Source organism: Aspergillus uvarum, assembly GCF_003184745.1.
Source record: "Aspergillus uvarum CBS 121591 unplaced genomic scaffold BO82scaffold_1, whole genome shotgun sequence".
Taxonomy (NCBI): Eukaryota; Fungi; Ascomycota; class Eurotiomycetes; order Eurotiales; family Aspergillaceae; genus Aspergillus; species Aspergillus uvarum.
In genome coordinates, this window is record NW_020291298.1 from 405,858 (window position 1) to 424,850 (window position 18,993).

Here is an 18,993-nt window from a genome sequence, read left to right on the forward strand (position 1 = left end):
AATCTGGTCCATTTTTTGATTGTGTTTCCGCCACTGGTGTACTTTTTTTTGGGTCGTGCTGGTCATGATTCAACTTGCAGCAGAAATGTACGAGGATGGAAAAGGAGAAGCATCCACAGTCGTAGACCCGACCACAGCACAACACAGACACCACCACCATCAAAGGCGCAGGGCGGCGGCTATCGGGTCTGGGTTCCCTGTCAGCTGCTCGTGCAATTCGTTTTGGTTTAGGGAGTCAGTCGGTCAATCAGTCAGTCATTGTTGTCATATTCTGTTAATAGTTTTGATTATGGCAAAGATGCCCTTTCTTAGTCCAAAAAGGGAAGAAATCGTCTTTCCATGGATTGGAAGGGGAGAGAAGGGATGTCATCCGTAGCGTTGGGATTTTTTTGCTCGCTCTCCAGTGCATGCAGGCATCCAAGCGGCAGTAGGCCTGAAACTGAACAATAAGTTACCTGTGGATGGTGGATTGCGCTGCGCTTTGGTCCATAACACATTCCCTATCAACTGGCACCATTTGATGCGAGTAAAAGAAACCACGCTAGATCCAACACGGTCGGAAAGTACAGTACAGTACTTGACTGACTTGACTGACTTCGTAAGTCGTAACACAGGACGCGTCGCAACCTCTCTCCCCTTCTTTCACCCCGTGGTACAGTCAATAGTCAATAGTCAATAGATTACAACAGACAGACAAACAGGGTGACGAATGCCGAAGATCAATTGTGTTCCGCCCATCACCATCAAGCCCCTCCCTCACCCCATCATAGAGTTAATCAGCAATCAGCCATTTTATTCACTGCATGCATTGTCGGAATGAAGATGGATTGATTGATGGATCAATGACACCCACCTTTCTGGTACATACAGTACACCACAGCGTTCCCCTCCGCCTTCCGCATCGATCGCCCCCAGCAATGCAATAATCCAAGATGATGTATGGCTCAGTCATAGATCGGTCATGACACATTGTTGATGGTGATTATCCAGACCAGCTAAAACAGTGGTTACAATCACTAACTTGTTACCTACTACTTCAATGGTTGCCAAAAAAGCAACAATTCACGCCATAATTTCATATTCGCTGACTACCTCCAAACAGATCAAAGTCGGCACACATTTTATTGTCAGTAGACTTTTGGACTGGGGGGGATGGATAATTCCGACGCTGTGATGATTTATGATTTCATATACCTACTTCGTTCCGCAGAGCGGAGAGAGTCGTCAACTTGACGGGCTGCTGCGGAGGGTTTTAGCTTTAGCTTTTCATGTCTCATCGAGATCCAGTTTCCGAACGCGTCTCGAGTAGTAAAAAAAAATTCTTTTGTGCTGCCTTCGGAAACAACGGTCGTCTATCTTGTCTATCTGTGTCTGGTGTTGACTTGGTCGGAGGAGAGAGGGTCTGATCGTCCATCGGACCCCCCCCCCCTCCCTGCTACCGTGTACTATGTAGGTAGTGACTGAACGTCTCGAGTCCCAATTATCCCAATATTGTCCGCGATGCGAGCAGAGAGAAGAGCAAGGTCAAAGTACTCCGTACGGTCGGAGGCTTTCCTTTTTCCTAACTTCAGCCCCGAGAGGTTTGGGGGTCATCTAGCGATGATAGCGTAATGATTGTTTTCAAACTTAAGGGGTGGTGGATGTGTGTGATTGAGTTAGTACAGTTAGTGACTTCCAAGTAGTCCACGATGTGCAGTCGAACACCACCAGGCCGGTTGGACTTCCTTCCCTGTCCATAGTCGGTAGGACCTAGGGCTCTCAGGGCTAGTTTCGTTGTTCAGGGAGGGGGGGAGGGAAGGGGAGGAGAAAGTGACCGCGACGACTGATGAGCTGGGGGGGTTGGACTACAAATCCCACATCTGATAGTTCAAGCATGGCGTTATGACAGTGGAAGTGCAATCACTGTACGAAGTTCCAAGATTGGGGGGAGAGTGGAAGATCGAATTTGATTCCATTCCACAATCCGACATCTCATTCGTCCGGCCAGCTCACCAACCGATTACTGGGGAGATGACCTCCAGATATGGATGGATGGATGCTCTTGTTGTCCGCCATCCAAGCAACCAACCAACCTCCCCCTCGTCGCCCCTTGACAATTCGACAATCTTAACAGTCAATCAATCAATCAATCTCGACTCCTGGAAGTCCATCCCACTTCAGATCCACAAAATCACAGCTTCAGCGCCCTTCAGCTTGGATGTTTAGGCAATGTGACCGGCATACCCTGCTAGTAACTGTGCCGTGTTGTGTGAACATCATGCCTGACTGACTGACTGACCGTCTCTCTTGTCTGTTTGTCTTCCTATACTTGCAGCTCTGCAAGTCAGAACTACGAGACTGCCCTTCCGCTCTCCGCCTATGCCTGAAATTAACAAACTACCGACTTCGTACCGGATCTCCTCCCCCTGTTGGTGGTGGGCCTACAGTAACAGCCAGGATCCTTTGCTTTCTCCCTTTTGCTTTTGTTTTTTCGAAATTACTGATTGATCGGGAGCGAGCGAGCGACGGTCGAACCCATGAATGCATAGACCCTGGGTATTATGACCATACCTTGACTCTTTCACTCTCTCGCTTGGGCAAGAAGTAAATGCGATGGATCCCTTTGTCTGTGTCATCGACGCCCCGGGACTTTGTCCACTTCAGCTGTGGCTTCTTCTGTACCGGATTATATTGCATTCATCCACCTAAAAACGAAGGTATGTGCATCGAACCACCTAACTATTCAGTACAGCCGACCGGCGGTTGCCTCGTATCTACTGGTCTGTACCTGCGAGGGAAAGAAGGAAAAGCAAATCAAAAAAAAAAAAAAAAAAAAAAAAAAAAAAACAAAAACCAAAAAAAAGGCACCGGCAGTGACTGGTCCAAAACCATAGCATCATCTCATCATCATCTGGAGATCGGCTGATTCTGAGTCGAGAGATTGGCAATGATAATCAGATGATGGTTTGGCGAAAGATTGGATCGAAGTTCTTTTCTTTTCTTTTCTCTTTTTTTTTATTCTCTGACAGAGACAGCGACCGTCGTCGGGATTAGACGCCACCTGAAGGTCCCCATTCATTATTCATTGATTCATTCCTGAGGCCGACATGGCCCACGTCGACTAAGCACTGCACTGGCAAGTAGCATCAGGTTCCAGTTCCAGTTCCAGTTCCAGTTTCCTTTCTCTCACCCCGATTGGGGCAACAGCTGCCGGTCGTCGCTGGATGCGTACGGTATTCACTGTCAATCCCGGTAAAGAAAATACCATTCAACACAAGTTCAATTCACAGAAGTCAGGACTCAGGAATTAGAACCTTGGCACTTGCATTCGGGACAATTGCGTCTACCCCTTCTCATTGGTGCTACGGCCAGGAATTCGAGGTTTCGCGGACTGGATGGGGACCGCCTTTGACCAACCTCAAACAAATCAGGGTGTGAGGTTGCTCAAGGCTGCCCCCGGCTCCTGCGATCACCGATACCTGATTACCTGACAGCGTAACAAGCCGCAGCAGCAACAGCAGCAGCAGCAGCAACACCGGCGGCGGTTGTTCCAGAACTTCCGACTGTTGAAGTGGAGCGTGTGTGCCACTTTCCTCCCGGCACAATAGTCATACACATACAGCCCAGAAATAGCCACGATGCTATCTCTCCCCAATTGCCGGAGTAAACTATACCATGATACCATCATCATTCACCTAAGTCTCCGTCTGACTGTCTCTGTACTAGCCAATCCACTTCAAACTGAATGATGATGCTGATGACTCCGTTATGGAGTCTCACCACGCCCTCGTCCACCGTCTGCCCAGCATCCCAACACTGGGGCTGGGGCGCATCCTTGGGTCGTCGACTGGGTTGGTCACTCGGGCGCAGGCAACATTCGCTAATTGGCGCCTACTTCCACTACACTACACTACACTACATCTACATACAGTACTCCGTATAGCAGCAGACCACCACTGGTCGAGATGAGATGGTAGTAGGATGCGGCGACGATCGCAAGACGCTGTTTGGGTTCAACCCGACCTCCAAGGCGTCAAGACTCCAGATGATGCTCCAACCCTACCCTACCCACTCGACGCAGAAGCATGCGGTTGGTCGTCAATCTGTCGACTCTGTTCCGTATTCTCTACCTAGTATTCCATCCATACTCTACTAACTTCCTGTCCGGTGATTACCTGCAGCGGTATCTGGGCACTGGATGGATATTGGACTATCCTCTCGCTGCTTCTCGGTGTTGCTGACCAACGACTCTGCCACAAGCTTTTCGGCTTTGTGCGCTCTTCCTTCTCTCTCCTATTGACCTTTTGCGTTCCTTCTTGATTGTTTGCTGTCGAACTCACGGCCTCATTCCGACTTCATCTTCTGATTCGAACATGCTGCTGCCCATCTACCTCATTGGAACCAGCTCCAACCATGGAATATCAACCTTAAACCTGGTCAAATAAGAAGGATAAGAATGACCCGACCCAGGCTCGTTCCCCGGCTGTTTTCGTCTAGCAGAACAACTCGATATTGCGCCCGGGATTAGAATTGCGGTTTAGTGGCCGGGTACTGCTAGCACTATACCTTGGCTATGATTATCCGTGTTTTCCGCGAAGGGACGAGAACCACCAGCGCGGACATCATCGATTCTCTAGGGTACAGTACATAGAGCACTCGGTCCTGAACTACTTTTAGCGGTTGCAGCCTGGTGGAAGTTAAGTTGCACCTAGCCTCCATGATTGGAGACGTTGCTTGCCACACCAAAAAGCAATTCTCATATCCGGTTGCGGCACCGTGGCCCGTCCGGAAAGCGGGAGAGTTATTCTCTGCTTCGTAGTCAGTTGATTTGGGTTTGGTTTTAGGTGCGGCATATGCTTTTTGGTTTGTTTATACTATGTAAATTATCCCTCGCCTTTCCGTAGGTCCGAATTGATCAACAGTTCACCTTCGTGGGTGGATCGGAGAAGGTTTCGGTTGAACAGGTATTCGTTGCACCCAACTTGAAGCTACCTGTTGCATAGTACCGGTCAAGTCAGGTTCCTGTGCTCTCGGCCATACTGCCTCGAGATTGTGTATCCATTGGCAAATGAGCGACGGCGTTATTGCCTGGCTCTAAAGGCTCGAGTAATCCATATTTAACATTGTATGACCGTTGATGCGTTTGACGCGTCCGGATCACATGACCTCGGTTCATCGAATCTACCACGAAGATCCTGGATTTTACCGACCGCAGCAGGCATTTAGTATTTCCCTGTTTCCTCCCAGCTCGAAATGCTGGACCACCTTGGAAGAGACCAAGTTCCGGCGTACTAAGTATAAAACCAACTAAGTGACTGGCGATGAATCTTCCGCACGGAGCAAAGCAATTTGGGCATGGACAGCGAGCGTTGCTAGACCTCCTTCTAAAGTCCCTGGACGTTTCCAGCGGGGTTAGTCAGTCAGGTAGTTAGCTAGTTAGCAATGCTAATAGCAATGCTAACTTAGCAACCCCGGCCATATTGTCATTACACGAAAAGTGCAGCCTAGCAGATAACTAGACCTCGAGATGGTTCACTAGACCTCCCGGACCCCCCATCCCTCTCAACGTATCCGCTAGCATATGCGATTCCATCCGTGTGTCCTTCGAGAAGTCTCACTCGCCTTACACGAACTACCCGCCTGATGTGACTATCTCAAATCGTGAGGGTGCCAAAGGATTGGACGCGACGGAGGACATACTTGCTTTACATTTCACACTCATTCACTACTGTACTGTACGCTTGACTAGTCCCAGCCCCTCTCACCCGTGCGCTGTTCAGTTAGTTCCTTTTCTCCCTTTCTTTTTCAAGCAGAGCAAGATCGCCGCGCAAAGCAGCGGTCAAAGTCAAACCCCCAACCCTCAAAGTCGATAATGAGGCCGTGAATTACAGCGTTGTTGGCTCCCTCCGTCTGCTTGTGCTCGTGCTCGTGCTCGTGCAACATGACCTTTATCGTCGTTGAAACCTTTACCCATCGACGTAGATCCATCGAGTCTGGTCGGCAAGGCACGGTAGGAAGGGGGAAGGGGAGGGCACCAGCACCTGCGTGACTTGGATTTTCACCTTCACCTTCATTTGCACACATCTCACCATCAGCGTCCTTCTCATGTCTGAAGAGTATGTTTCGTATGGTGGTTCAGGATAGGATGGCTAGTGAGATACTTTCCTTTCCCTGGATCGCGGTTATGGAAGAACATCCTATGTACAGTGCTGTACCAGGAAAGGTTGAGACCCTTGTGAGAGAGAAACAGAGAGAAAAAGAGATGTTGTGTTGCTGTCTCCCCTCGCGTCCTAGCGTTATACGGTAGGAGCATGAGGATGGCGCATCGCCCGTGGGGAGTTTGTTATCGGTTCATCCCCTAGTTTCTTTATCGATTCGATTTCTTTCAACACGCACGTTTAACATGATCGCATCGTGTCATGGGCTTGAGTGAGGGGGATAATCTATTGAAGCCCAGGAAAGGCGAAGGGCGGAGGGGAAGTTGTACTATACGGTATACGCAAGGACAAGAAGCAGAGAAGAGAAACAGCAGATATGTACAGTACGTTTTTGTGTAGATGTGTAGATGGGTATCTATGTATGAGGGAAAGTGTCACTTGCTTGCTAGTTATCTGTAGGTGCAAAAGAAAAAAGCCCTCCCTCAGGAATACGTTTGCCCTCAACCTCTGTCCTTCCCGCCTTGCACACTTGCTCAGTAGTTGTTACTGTGATCTGGTGGTCGGATTCCCTTGCATCGAGTTATCCGGGTCTGGCATCCTTGCGGGTTGGATACTGTATTGCTTGCTTGAGGTGAACACTGTCGATCTTTGGATATTTGTCTGGTCGGGTTCTCTTTTGGGGGCGAAAGTAATAAACAAAACATCTTTCCATTCCCTGTGGGCCAGGCTGGTTTGGTCCCTTTACAAGACCACTACAAAATTGATTGATCTTTTTTTTGGGCTTTTGTTATACGATCTGGGTGGGTGTAAAGTATACACATACTTATAACGTGTTGGGGATCAACATTGCACGTAACACTCTGCACAGCACAGTACAGAATTATACAGACACAACTCGTTGAGGCCGAATTGTTTGTTGGTTGCGAAACCTGGGGTAGTCGTGCACGGAGAACCCCGTCAGGTCAGGGTTGACCGGATCTATCCATGCGTCCTTACGGAGTACTATGAGTAGGAATAATCCCCCACCCCCTTGTCCTCCCTACGTTCGAGGGGATACAAGACAGCAACTGCCCCCCTCGTGGGACTACCCTCGAGGCACCCGGAGACGGTCGGTGTATGGAGGCATTTGAAGCAAGGGCACGTTGACGATCATCGGTTTGAGGTTTGAAATGTTTCGGTGATGGTTGCGGTGTTTGTTGATGGGCTAGTGCTTCCATAACAACAGGCATTTGGTGAATCAGGGACAATATTAGGGCCGGACTTTTGGATCGTTTCGTGGGGTGAGGTGATGTGATTGTGAGTCAAGGGGGATAGGAACAAGGGCATTCATTAATAATTCCGGTGGTTTGGTTGGAAATTGGACACTGACTCGGTACTTGTGGTGGTTCTGGGGTTGCGACCGACATCTTGCAAGGATGGTGAAGAGTCTAATGGCAATAATGCTTCTATGGGAAGTCGATCACCAAGAGCTTCGGATTTGTGTAATGTCCCAGCGGATAGGCAATCATTTATTGATAGGTTCTGTTCCGGCTACTACAAGTATATTTCCCTCTGTTCGCTTGGCAAGGCAATAACTACATAATGAGAGTCGATTCTCAAGCATATCAACATCCCAACTCTCAGACTAGATATGCGCGAGTATGATTAGGTGATTCCGAGCATTGAGTTCCTAATCAATTGAAAAGTCGAATAAACAATGCATGAGCGACATCGAAACATCAAGGAGGTCATCTAAGCGAGCGCCGCGCAAGACCCCGGCTTCCTTCGACTTCTGTCCAGTCGAGACCTCTCTGCGATTTACTTATTATTCCTTTCTATTTTGTTTCTTTTTCTTGTCTGATTAACTTCTTTTACCCCTCTCAGGCCTTTTATTCTCTCCATTCTTCTCCATTTATTTATTTTTCTTCTGTCCAGTTTCACCCAGCTAACTTCACGGCACATGGGAGGCTTGCCCGACGGCAGATGGGACAACAACAAACAGGGATAGAACGAATATGTTCATCCGACTGCTGGCATTGAGAATCCGATTTGTCCTTTCTCCTGTCCCCACCGTAGGTCCAGATTCGTGGTCATCCGAAAATAATAAGCTGTTCGCTGGTGTGTGCGCCCTGCACAGGTACAGGTACAACTGCCACTTTGACCCCCTCCCTTTCCTGTGGCATACAGCAGACCGATGGATGTATCTACACGCAATGATCAACACCACAAAAACAAAAAGGCCCCAAACACGCTCCCCTCGCCCAGCCCCTATGGTTTGGATGACTTTGACTTTACATAAAATCAGTCAACCAGCTAACTAGCAACCACTTCAGACAGATCATGTCTCACCATCAGACCACAACCCCGAACCATACATCCCCATTGCTTTTGCTTTTACTTTTGCTTGCTTGCTTGCTTGCTTACCGCGCGTCAAGGTCAGGATGGGGTTGTCATCATCCCCTGTGCCCCCCGTATCTGTGCGGATCCGAGACAATCAGGCTGCCGCCCATCTTCTGGATGAGGAGAGAACACAATCTGTCTCCGTATACGTATACCGTACTCCTCTCGTGAGTGGACTATATACTACATCTGTTCGAACAAGGGAAGCGATCCAATGCGACCGACCGCTCGCGGACTTGTGATCCCCATCTTTCCCTCGAACTGGAAGTCGTATATGCGGCCGCGACGGAAGTACTATACATACCGATGCATCCGCGGAGCTTGAGACTTGCCACTGCTGCTGCTGCTGCTGCTGCTTCTCATTCAATGAATCAGTCTTTAGTACGATACCGAAGCAGACAAGCACAGTACTGTAGCCATCCTCTCGCCTTACAGGGAAGACTGGTTGTTGCTGTTGTTGTTCACACTCTGCACATGCACCCATTGAAAAAGAGACGTCACAAACGAGGAAAAGCAAAGAACAAGCAAATTGACCGGAAGAGGTGAACGCTGACCCCTTTAAGGGCTGTACAGCCCAGGCCAGTCCACGTAAGGTCGACCTGGCCTGCATTAAGAAGCGATCCGGACTGACAACTTGATCAGCTTCCTTTCGTGCTGGCAGTTATCGGGCTTGACGACTCCTGTTCTAGTACCGACGAGTTGGGGATGACTGTCATTAGGGCTATGGTTTAGCTATATACGGGGCTATATATAGCTGGTATCTGGTCAAGGTAATGGGCGGGGCGAGCAATAGGAACACTTCTGAAGGAACCTCTGAAGGAAGTGGAGGGAGGGTAATAGACGTGACCTATGTATACGATGATGATAGCGATAAGGGCAACGCAGCTTAACTCATTCACTCTAAAGGCATAGAGCGTATCAATTCTAGTGGCTGTGCACCATAACTATATCTGCCTCATTGAACTCGTTTCATGCTAGACAATCTATAAGCATATCAAAATATCAAGAGGTTGTTCCCAGGTAAGCCTAGAACCCAGAATAGCAGGGCCCAGAGGCAAGAGCAAAGCCAAATCACAACAAACAAAAGAAGGTTGCCCTACTTGGTAGCTTTGGAAACATAGGTCACTTGTCTAGCTCAGTCTACAAAAGAAGTTTACTCTATCTCGGTGTGCTAGCTTTCTGGTTGTAGTTGAGACGGTAAGTCGTGATGACTTACAGATATCGGAGTAAGATGGTGGTGACTGACAGCCGGGCTAAGAAATCGACCTATAATTAGTCTGACTGAAGACTCGAAGTACACAATACACTTGCCTGGGATTAGACAGCCATAACATCTAAACTACTAGATACAGTACTAGCAGTGCAATAAAAATGTACTCCCGAAATGCACCAATCACCGCACGAGAACAGCCATCCCGGGCCGAGATTCCTCCGTCAACCACTGGCCCTGGTGTCTGCCTCAGGCCGACAAAAACTTCCCATCCCAGCAGAAAGATCCTGTCTCTGGACTTCCGCGGCGACACACTTCCAACCTCAACCACTTCACCTCACTCTGCACACTCCCCCACCATCACAATTGAAGTCGGCCCGCCATGCCTCCCCGGCTCCAGATCCTCCCCTTCCGGGCGCTCACGTCCGCGACGCCCATCACCACGGCCGCCGCCGCCAGCAGCACCGCCAACCCGCTGACATTCCTTCTGGCCGGCTTCCAGCAATCCCGCAACGCGCACATCCTGGCCTCGCTCTCCGACAACGCGGGGGCCTACAACAAGCGCATCCGCCGCGGCCGCGGTCCGGCTTCCGGCAAGGGTAAGACCTCCGGTCGCGGTCACAAGGGTCAGAAGCAGCACGGCAAGGTGCCCGCGGGGTTCAATGGTGGACAGACGCCGGACATTGTTGTGCACGGGGAGCGGGGATATAACAATATGTATGTTTGCACTCCTGCACTTGCATCGACTCAGGGGACTGGGGGATCGGATTCCTGCGTCATTGGGATTCGTTCTTGGGATCGGGGTGTGCGTGTTTTGAGGATTCCTCGACAGTGAGGTCGAATTGCAGAATCGCTTCCCGACTGCAAAGCAATGGTCCTGGAACATCTTTCTGCCAATTCGAGATCAATCCTGACGCAACCGACTCCCAAGCCGAACCCCCGGATGTCCAATTCCCCAGATCCTCCTTCTAAATCCCAGTCAATCCAACAATAAACACCACTAACCCCGACCAGCCACGCCATCGAGCTAGCCCCCATCAACCTCAACCGCATCCAAGACTGGATCGACCAAGGCCGCATCGACCCGACGCGCCCGATCACGATCCGCGAGCTTTTCGATTCGCGCTGCATCCACCAGACCAAGGAAGGCGTGAAGCTCCTCGGCCGCGGCGTCCTGAAGGACGAGAAGGGCGCCGTCATCACCCCTAGCACTAGCACCACCACCCCCTCCACATCCGAAATCGAAACCGAATCCTCAACCCCCACCCTCCCCGACGGCACCAACGTCCTCAAACAACCCATCCACATCGTCGTCTCGCGCGCCTCGGCCGCCGCCATCGCCGCCGTCGAGGCCGCCGGCGGCACCGTGACCACGCGCTTCTACACACCGCGCGCCATCCGCCGCATCCTGAAGCGCGAGATGCACCCGTTCGTGTCGACGGCGTGGACGGCGCGCAGCAGCCCCGCGGGTCTTCTCACCGCCGCCGGCATCGAGGAAGACGCCGCCGGCCAGCTCGTCGAGAGCGAGATCATGCGCGCCATGGGCTACACCTACCGCCTGCCCGACCCCACCAAGCGTCGCGACATCGAGTACTACCGTGACCCCGCCCACCGCGGCTACCTGAGCCACCTGCTCAAGCCCATGGAGGGTCCCAGTTTGTTCTTCCGGTCGCCCGTCGAGCGGAAGACGGCGGCGGGTGCGCATAAGGAGAAGGTGCTGCCGGAGAATAGGCTTTGGTAGGTTGTCCTTGTTCCGGGTTGATTTGGTTATTGGGCGGTGGGGGAAAGGGGGGTGGGAAGCATTACAAAGTGTGTTGTTGTGTGATGGTGGTGGTGGTGGTGGTGGTGGTGGTGCCGTGTACCTGTCTGTGTAAGGGGTTGTTCGGACTCTTTGAAAGATCTTTGGTTTTTCTCTTGTAATTTGTATAAATATGTTTTGTTATACGGTTATCGTGGATATGGATTTTCTTTTCTTCTTGGTCATTCATGTTCTTTGTGGCTGGCTAGTGTGGTTGCCCTTGTAGGTATACCTCAAGCTCGTAGATTATAGCCGAATGGTTTTGTTTGGTGGTGAGTCTTGATTCCTATTTCCTGGTCGGCAGGTTTTCACCTCAACCGGACTATCGTCTGCTCAGGGGTCTCGTCTTTCGGCTACAGGCTAGAGATAGTAGCAGAAGCACCCAGAGCAGCCAGAATAACTTGCAGCTGATTCCACCTACCGATCCAGAGTGCAAGCGACCAGCAATATCTCTTGTTCTCGTGCGCAATTACAGTAGCTATGCCTAGCAGCGTACAAACACACCAAGTATAGGAGTCATTAACATTCGTATAGTGGAGCATTCTCGATATCTTGACAAACTTCCCATGCCCATTCTCCCTTTATTAGCAAGGTCACAGTGAAAGCCGGTCGCTCGCAACAACCACAACAGAAAGGCCACCTGGATATCAATACACCCCAAAGAAAAACACCCAAAAAACGCCATGCAATCGCCTTGCAAATTGTGTAATGCTCCCAAGTCTCATTGTCTCACAAACACAAAAGGTATACCGAAAAAGAAAACGCGCTCAAAAGTCAAATACTGGATATATCATAAACCCGCTGTGAACATAAAAGAGGGTATCATGGATGAGAAGACTAGGCGCAATGCCGCGCGCGCTAGCCCGTAGTCATCTAAAGGTCATAAGTATAACGCCATCAAGGCTTGGCTGCAGCCCGTTCTGGGACTGCCTTAGAGTTTCCAAATGGACTCGGTGGGGCTGCCGTCTGGGTTCTGAGAGAACTCTCGCATCCACCGCGAGCGAATTACATCACGGATGGTCCAACGTTTGGTGGGATCCATCTGCAAGCATCCTGTGACCACCTCAAGCGCATCTTCCCGCTCCTGCCGCGTGGGAACGTCCGCTTCCTCATCGCCAAGGACCGCTTGTTGGTTCCAGTTCCCATTGAGAATGTTGTTCTGGATGCGCGGCGCGAACGGATCTTGAAACGGCCGGGAGCCAACGATAACGGTGTAGACGATGACTCCAAACGCCCAAAGATCGACCGAAGGATGGATGACTCCATTGGTCGAGAGAAGCAGCTCCGGGGAAGCATACTCCAGACTTCCCGCAACGCTGGTGCTGGATCCCGCCGGTCCGATATTCTTCGGAGGCGGTCGATCCGCCACATTATCGTAAGGATCAGGCGACGAACCGTCGTTGTCCGTGTGCATCCACTCCGCCATGCCAAAATCACAGAGCACTAGGGTTGAGACCTCGCTCCCATCAGGCGAAACGGTGGGATCCAGCAGGCAGTTCTCCAGCTTGATGTCCCGGTGCACAACGCGAGCGTCTTCATGCAAGTATCGAAGTGCACAGGCAAGCTGATATGAGTACTTTTTGGCAAGTTTGAGGTCCAGACCGCCTCGATTCTGGCGGACAAGATCGAATAGAGTGCCGCCGATCGCGAGCTTCGTAAAACAAAACGTAGCGAAATCAGTCTCGTACACAGCATCCAAGGTCAGGACGTTGGGGTGGCTGAGGTAGCGCCAAACTCGGACTTCGTGGTCGAATTCTGCTTGAACCTCGTCGTTTTCTTTCTCACTCTTGCCCGAGACCTGTTTTTTGACGATCTTGACAGCGAGGTGTTTGGTCTTGCCATCCTCTTCGACCTTGTACGCTTCTTTCACAGTGCTGAACCCCCCGAAGCCGATCTGTTTGCCAAGAACATAATCCGTCCCGACCATCTGGCCTTCGTCATCAGGTTGCGGCGCAGACTCCTCCCCGCCGGCGCTCCACATTGAGAGAAACATGCTGGCAGGAGACTTGCCACTGGAGGCGGTAGATCTGCGCGACCGTTGCCGGGTAGAAAGGCGAAGGCCTCTGGCCTTGCTCCCGAAGGGAGTCACAGCACTTCCCGACCAAGAGCTGCGATCGTCAAGCGAGGCAAACCCTTGTACAGGCGATGCCATGTAGACCGGCGATGACAGAATCCGAGAACCCTCTGACGGAGTTCGGATTTCTTCAGTCACCGGGGACGCAGTCGATCTCGATGTGAGAGAGGTTGGATGTTCGATCTCCGAGGCCACGGCGTTTTCCTCTTCTTCCGGAAAGCTGCCACGCGAAGAACCGGTAGGAATGGGCCGATGGCGCCGCTGCCTTTCCGGACTGGAACTAAGGTCCGACTGGCGGTCGTGATCGTCGGGCCCGTCCTCCTGACGTAGAGTGTTCCTCAAGCTCGAGCTGCGCGACTGAAACTTTTGCGGCCGACCGGCCAGAGGCTCTTCGAGAGGCAGGCGTCGACCAGAGTCCAGTGCAACGATGGGGTCAAAGCTGATCGAAGGCCGGCGTTCTTGCTGCAGAAAGCTGTCCAGCGGAGAGGCCTGCACATCCTCGGGTTTGTGAGGATAGCTGACATCTTCTGGGTCGGAAAGATCAGGATGACGAGGAACGGAGATAGGAGGTGTCGCCGAGTGTAAGCCACTCAAAACACTGCTGTCTTGATTAGTACCGCCACGGGGTGGGTGATAATCGTGAAAGATGTTTGTACGATCGCCATCCGTCGCTCCTCCGCCTTCAGCCTCGCCCCGCCATCGGGGTCGAGGTGTATGTTGGAAAGACGTCTCAAGCTTCAACCCTGCCAGAGTGCTGGGTCTTCCCGTCTGAGCCATGCCCTGCCGCACGCCAGAAGAGCGGCACGTCTATGAGAAGAAGAGAAGAAAGACGCGGTGGAGAAAAGAGTTCTATCTCTAGTGAAACCTGTAGAAGACTTTTGAGAGGGAGTAAGAAGCATGAAAGAGGGGAAAAGAAGATGACAGTGAAGATGGGGGGGTGAGTATTGAGAGGGGTGATTTTATCGAGTGGTGGTGGTTCGGTGGGTGGGTGTTAAGTCGCAGAGGGACAAAAAGAGGAGAAGAACAGTAAGAAGTACTGTAACTTATTGTACAGTACTTAGTAAAGGCAGTTTAGTTCAGTTAAGTTATCGGAGGGTCCCGATCCGATAGGAGAGAAGCTAAGCTCAAAGGGAAGAGACGAAGAAGTATTCAGTGCACTAAGGCGCAGGTTAGCGTCACTGAGTGAGCTGATCAGACCAAAAAAGCAATCCTTCTGCAGCAGCAGGAAGGAGGGCCCATTGAATCATTGACTGATAGATGATTGATGATGATGATGATGATGATGATGGCAATGAATGGGAGAAAGGGAAGAAAGGGAAAAAGGTGTGGAGGAGAAAAAAGATCGGGAGAAGAAGGGACCCAAAAAAGGCAAGTGAGTGGGGGAATCTTCGGGTGATGACGGAGGCGACTCTATTGCCTGACAGCCAACTGGTCAGCCTGAATGTAAGGTGACGGAGGGATCAGCCATTCACAGCCACGCTGCGTAGGACTGTATAGACAGTAAGTTAGTACTGGTGGCTGCGGACCCGCCGGGCGGTTCTTAGGCTTCCTAGGTTGGATTAGTTCAGATTATGGATCCTTGATCTTTCAATCACTTATCACCTGAAGATATGGGCCCTGACCCTGGGCCCTAAGCCCTGCTGTTCCCTGGATCTGGTCAAGTCCGTCCCTCTCTGGCCGCCTGGGCGGTCCAGGCACGGGATCGGAGCTGTGGGTAAGCGCGCGCAAGGGGCGCTTGTTTAGGAGGACCTCCCCTATTCTCTTGCATGCTTGAATCAGTCCGGGGAACTCGTTGAGTTGCATTGCGTTGCGTTGCGTTGCGTTGCGTTGGGCTTCACATTTGCTCCATTCACCCACCCACCCACTCCCCGGCACCTCTTCTGGTACCTAATTTCCCTTCTTTCCCCAATAACATTGGCGTTTTGGCTATTGTTGTTTGCCCTTCTTTTCTACAGTTTGTTTTTGTTTTTGTCTTCGTGTTTAATCCGCTCTGGAAGTCGTTCCCTTTCGTCTTGTTTGCCCGACGAATTCCCCTCCCCTCCCTGGTCGGACTTGAAGTACCCACCCCCGCCGTTGCTCCTCGTGGTCGTCGTCTTCGTTCTTTCTTCCCTGGAAAATTACTTCCACTCTTCGCTATCGCAACTCTCTGCGCCTACTGCTCTGGACTTTCCTTCTTTTCAAGCCGCACCGGGACGCTGCGCCGTGCCGATCTACATTCGCCATCGGGCTCCAATGTTCATGATTCCAAAAGTCGCTCTTTCGCCCACGGAACATCAAACCAATTTTCATCTCAACCAGTAAATTCGCAGGCGCGAAAATCATAGTCAAAATGACGAGGCCCCGGATTGTCCGGGCTGGTATGTGCAACGAGTGGAAGTCATGTGGCCGTCGCGCTGATCAGCAAATGTATGATGACAGATACCATGGACCTCCAGGACCAGCATGCCCCTTCCGCCAAGGATCACTCCAGACAGCCCATGAATCCATCGGGGATTGCCCCCCACCAGGAACAAGCGCTTCGCCAGGCCGACCAGGATACCAAAGCTGAAATCATGCATGGTCCCAGCGCCCATGACGGCCAACCCGGTGACAACCGCGCCGACGGGATCGATATCTACGACGATGACGATGACGACGACGACGATGAAGACGAAGAGATTGAGGATATAGATCACCACGGCGATCGCTCCGGGGAACACGAAGAAGGCGATCTGGCCGACGGCGAAAGTGATGACATGCTAGATGACGATATGATGGATAAGATTTCGAGCTCTCCGTCCATTGACGACGGTATGTCTGGCCTCCTCCGCCCACCACCATGTCACTCTGCATAAATCTCCGGCTCTTGGGCACTCCCTGCCCGTGGAGGTCCCGATCACGGTCGAATCTAACCCAAACCTAGAGGATATTGACTTCGAATTCGTCTATGCGCTGCACAACTTCTACGCGACCGTCGACGGACAGGCTAACGCCTCGAAGGGTGACACTATGGTGCTGCTGGATGACAGCAATAGCTACTGGTGGCTCGTGCGGATTGTCAAAGACGGCAGTATTGGTAGGTCACCTGCTGGCATAGGTATATCCAAGCTCACCGTAAGCAGGCTATCTGCCGGCTGAACACATTGAAACTCCGACCGAGAGACTCGCCAGATTGAACAAGCATCGCAACGTGGATGTGAGTGTGACAGTCGTCGGAATCTGGCCAGTTACTGATACTATATGTGGTAGCTTTCGGCAACCATGCTCGGAGACAATTCAGAGAAATCGAAGAACCCCCTGATGAGGGCAGTGCGTCGCAGAACAACCAAAAACGTCCAGTTCACCGCTCCGACGTACATCGAGGCGTCTGATATCGAGTACTCCAGCGATGAGGACTTAGACGACGCAGCGTCCTTCAACGATGATGAGGGTTCGCGAGCGGAGGCGGAGGATGCGCACGACGGCCAAACCGATGACATCGTTGTCCAGCCCTTGAGGACCAAGTCGCAACGCGATAAGGGTGCCGAAGAAGGCAGCATCGACGACACTGAAGAGGCCGCTAGCAACAGTCCGATCAAGCAACGCTCTAGCCAGGAGCTATTCGAGCCTGAAAGTGAGTGTCTCAGTCCGGTCTTCGGGACATTAGCTAAGGGAGAATCTAGCCGACAACAGTGTGAGCCGGTCGCGAAATGGCACCGTCCGCAATACCGATTCCTTCTTCAGAGACGACACCGTCGAGACCAAGAAGATTTCCCTAACGCCCAACCTCCTCCGGGATGAAGTCGGCAGTAGTGCTCTCTCCGGCGATGCCAGTGAAGTAAGTCACTTGTTCCGACCGTGTGGAATGTCTATTGACCTGCATCAGAATCGCGGTAGCATGGAGAATATCGACAAGACCCTCAGTGCGATTGATAAGAGCAAAGAGGATAAAAAGCGCAAAGACAAGAAATCTGGGATGTTGAGCGGCCTTTTTAAGAGGAAGGATAAGAAAACCAAGTCCCACGACGAGGATACTGATGAGGCGGAGAAGAACTCGAGCGAATTCTCCCGATCTTCCCCTCAGCCTAAAACATCCCTGGACTCGATTCCTTCCCCAGTCTCTCCTGAAGCTCGATCCCCCAAGCAGATAGTGGTGCAGAAGCAGCCCAGTAAGCTGCAGAAGCAACCTCCGGTGGCACTCTCTCCAACGAAGCAGGATTTCCCTCGTGAACAGGAGCCTGCTAGTATTGACCGAAGCATCAAGTCCGTGATGAGCAGCAAGTCGGATCAGACCATCCGACAAGTCACGTCGGAAGAAGCGAATGACATCCCCTCCTCACCCCCACTGGGGCCGTTCGATGACAGCCAGGAGATCATGGTGTCTTCCGCTCGGGTACCGAGCCCTGCGAAGAAACTGGTGCAGCCCGAACCGCAGGATCAAATAACGTCACCAGTTGAATCGAACGGCGACTGGCAAGAAGCGTCCGAGAACGTATCCTACGCGCAGCGTTCGGTGGCCTCGCCCCCACAGCGATTCCAGCCTAGACAGTTGGATTATCAGAATCAGGGGTTCGACTCTCCGGACAGTGCTTCGATCGAAGAGCCCCCAGTTTCGCCTCTCGGGCCCGGGCCAGGGATGGATTTCTCCAATCCGGCGAGACATTCTGTCGTCTCGGTTTCCCCGCCCATGTCTCCTGTTACGAGTCATCGCGACAGTCGAGGCATTGATGCCCGTTCCTCGTTTAGCAACGCATCTGCGCCTACCCCTACATGGAGCGACGCGAGCTTGCGGTCCTATCTGGAAGAGGAGAACGACATCCGTGACTTGTTCGTCATCGTCCACGACAATTCGAATATTCCACCTGCTGGCCCCGATCACCCGATCACCGGCTGCCTCTTCAAGGAAGAGAGCAAGCGGTTGCGCGAAATGAGCAGCCAGCTGGATTCCATGCTGGCTGAATGGGTGGGTCGACGAGTCCGGGAGTCGGCAAGTAGAGCGGATGTGCGGTCTCAGGCTTGATGCCTGTCGTAGAAGGTGGATTGTCCATCGTCGATGAACTTCTGGTCCCGCTTCCTAACCACCCCATAGGCTCTGAACTTGCCATGTGCTGGCCACATGGAAAGGGTTGGCCTATGGTGGACTGTTTGCCGCTCCGATGGGTGCACACTGAGTGCGGTCCTGGAGCGGCTGTGGTGTTTATAGGATCGTATAGTTCTGACTTTTCCTTTGTTTGCATTCTGTTCTGTCCAGTTTCATGAACTGGCTTTTATGTTTTGTTCTTTCTTTCCAGCCTACTCTACATGGCTGCTGGGATACCCCGAACTTCAGGCCATCTAGACCAGATCCTGTCGTTTTTATTTCTTATTTTTTTTTTTATTTTTGAATAGTGTTATGAAGAGATGTTCATTTCAATTGCATTTGCATTTGCGCTTGCAT

At 51.6% G+C, this 18,993-nt stretch overlaps 4 protein-coding genes across 4 annotated transcripts; 3 read left to right on the top strand and 1 right to left on the bottom strand.

Annotated features, from left to right (window-relative positions):
- The first annotated feature begins 6,288 nt into the window (after positions 1 to 6,288).
- On the top strand, positions 6,289 to 7,048 carry BO82DRAFT_3251 (uncharacterized protein). Its single transcript, XM_025632860.1, has one exon. It carries the CDS (start codon positions 6,514 to 6,516, stop codon positions 6,964 to 6,966), a length of 453 nt encoding a protein of 150 aa, XP_025497320.1. The 5' UTR covers positions 6,289 to 6,513; the 3' UTR covers positions 6,967 to 7,048.
- A 2,988-nt stretch (positions 7,049 to 10,036) lies between these two features.
- Positions 10,037 to 11,536, top strand: BO82DRAFT_349633 (mitochondrial 54S ribosomal protein uL15m). The gene is made up of 2 exons (XM_025633920.1): positions 10,037 to 10,443; positions 10,741 to 11,536. The coding sequence occupies exons 1-2, from the start codon at positions 10,109 to 10,111 to the stop codon at positions 11,465 to 11,467; spliced, it is 1,062 nt and encodes a 353-aa protein (XP_025497321.1). The 5' UTR covers positions 10,037 to 10,108; the 3' UTR covers positions 11,468 to 11,536.
- Positions 11,537 to 12,332: 796 nt separating this feature from the next.
- On the bottom strand, positions 12,333 to 14,574 carry BO82DRAFT_3385 (serine/threonine-protein kinase). The gene has a single exon (XM_025633435.1). It carries the CDS (start codon positions 14,373 to 14,375, stop codon positions 12,456 to 12,458), a length of 1,920 nt encoding a protein of 639 aa, XP_025497322.1. The 5' UTR covers positions 14,376 to 14,574; the 3' UTR covers positions 12,333 to 12,455.
- Positions 14,575 to 15,927: 1,353 nt separating this feature from the next.
- BO82DRAFT_370391 (SH3 domain-containing protein) lies at positions 15,928 to 18,576 on the top strand (the record flags this gene model as incomplete). Its single annotated transcript, XM_025637210.1, has 7 exons — positions 15,928 to 15,955; positions 16,017 to 16,388; positions 16,501 to 16,653; positions 16,700 to 16,773; positions 16,827 to 17,190; positions 17,240 to 17,394; positions 17,443 to 18,576. 7 exons carry the CDS (start codon positions 15,928 to 15,930, stop codon positions 18,574 to 18,576), a joined length of 2,280 nt encoding a protein of 759 aa, XP_025497323.1.
- Between the last annotated feature and the right edge of the window lie 417 nt (positions 18,577 to 18,993).

Coding starts and splice junctions, on each gene's coding strand:
- BO82DRAFT_349633 (XM_025633920.1), top strand. CDS start 10,109: ATGCCTCCCCGGCTCCAGATCCTCCCCTTCCGGGCGCTCACGTCCGCG. Junction 10,444..10,740: donor GAGCGGGGATATAACAATAT/GTATGTTTGCAC, acceptor AACCCCGACCAG/CCACGCCATCGAGCTAGCCC.
- BO82DRAFT_3251 (XM_025632860.1), top strand. CDS start 6,514: ATGTACAGTACGTTTTTGTGTAGATGTGTAGATGGGTATCTATGTATG.
- BO82DRAFT_3385 (XM_025633435.1), bottom strand. CDS start 14,375: ATGGCTCAGACGGGAAGACCCAGCACTCTGGCAGGGTTGAAGCTTGAG.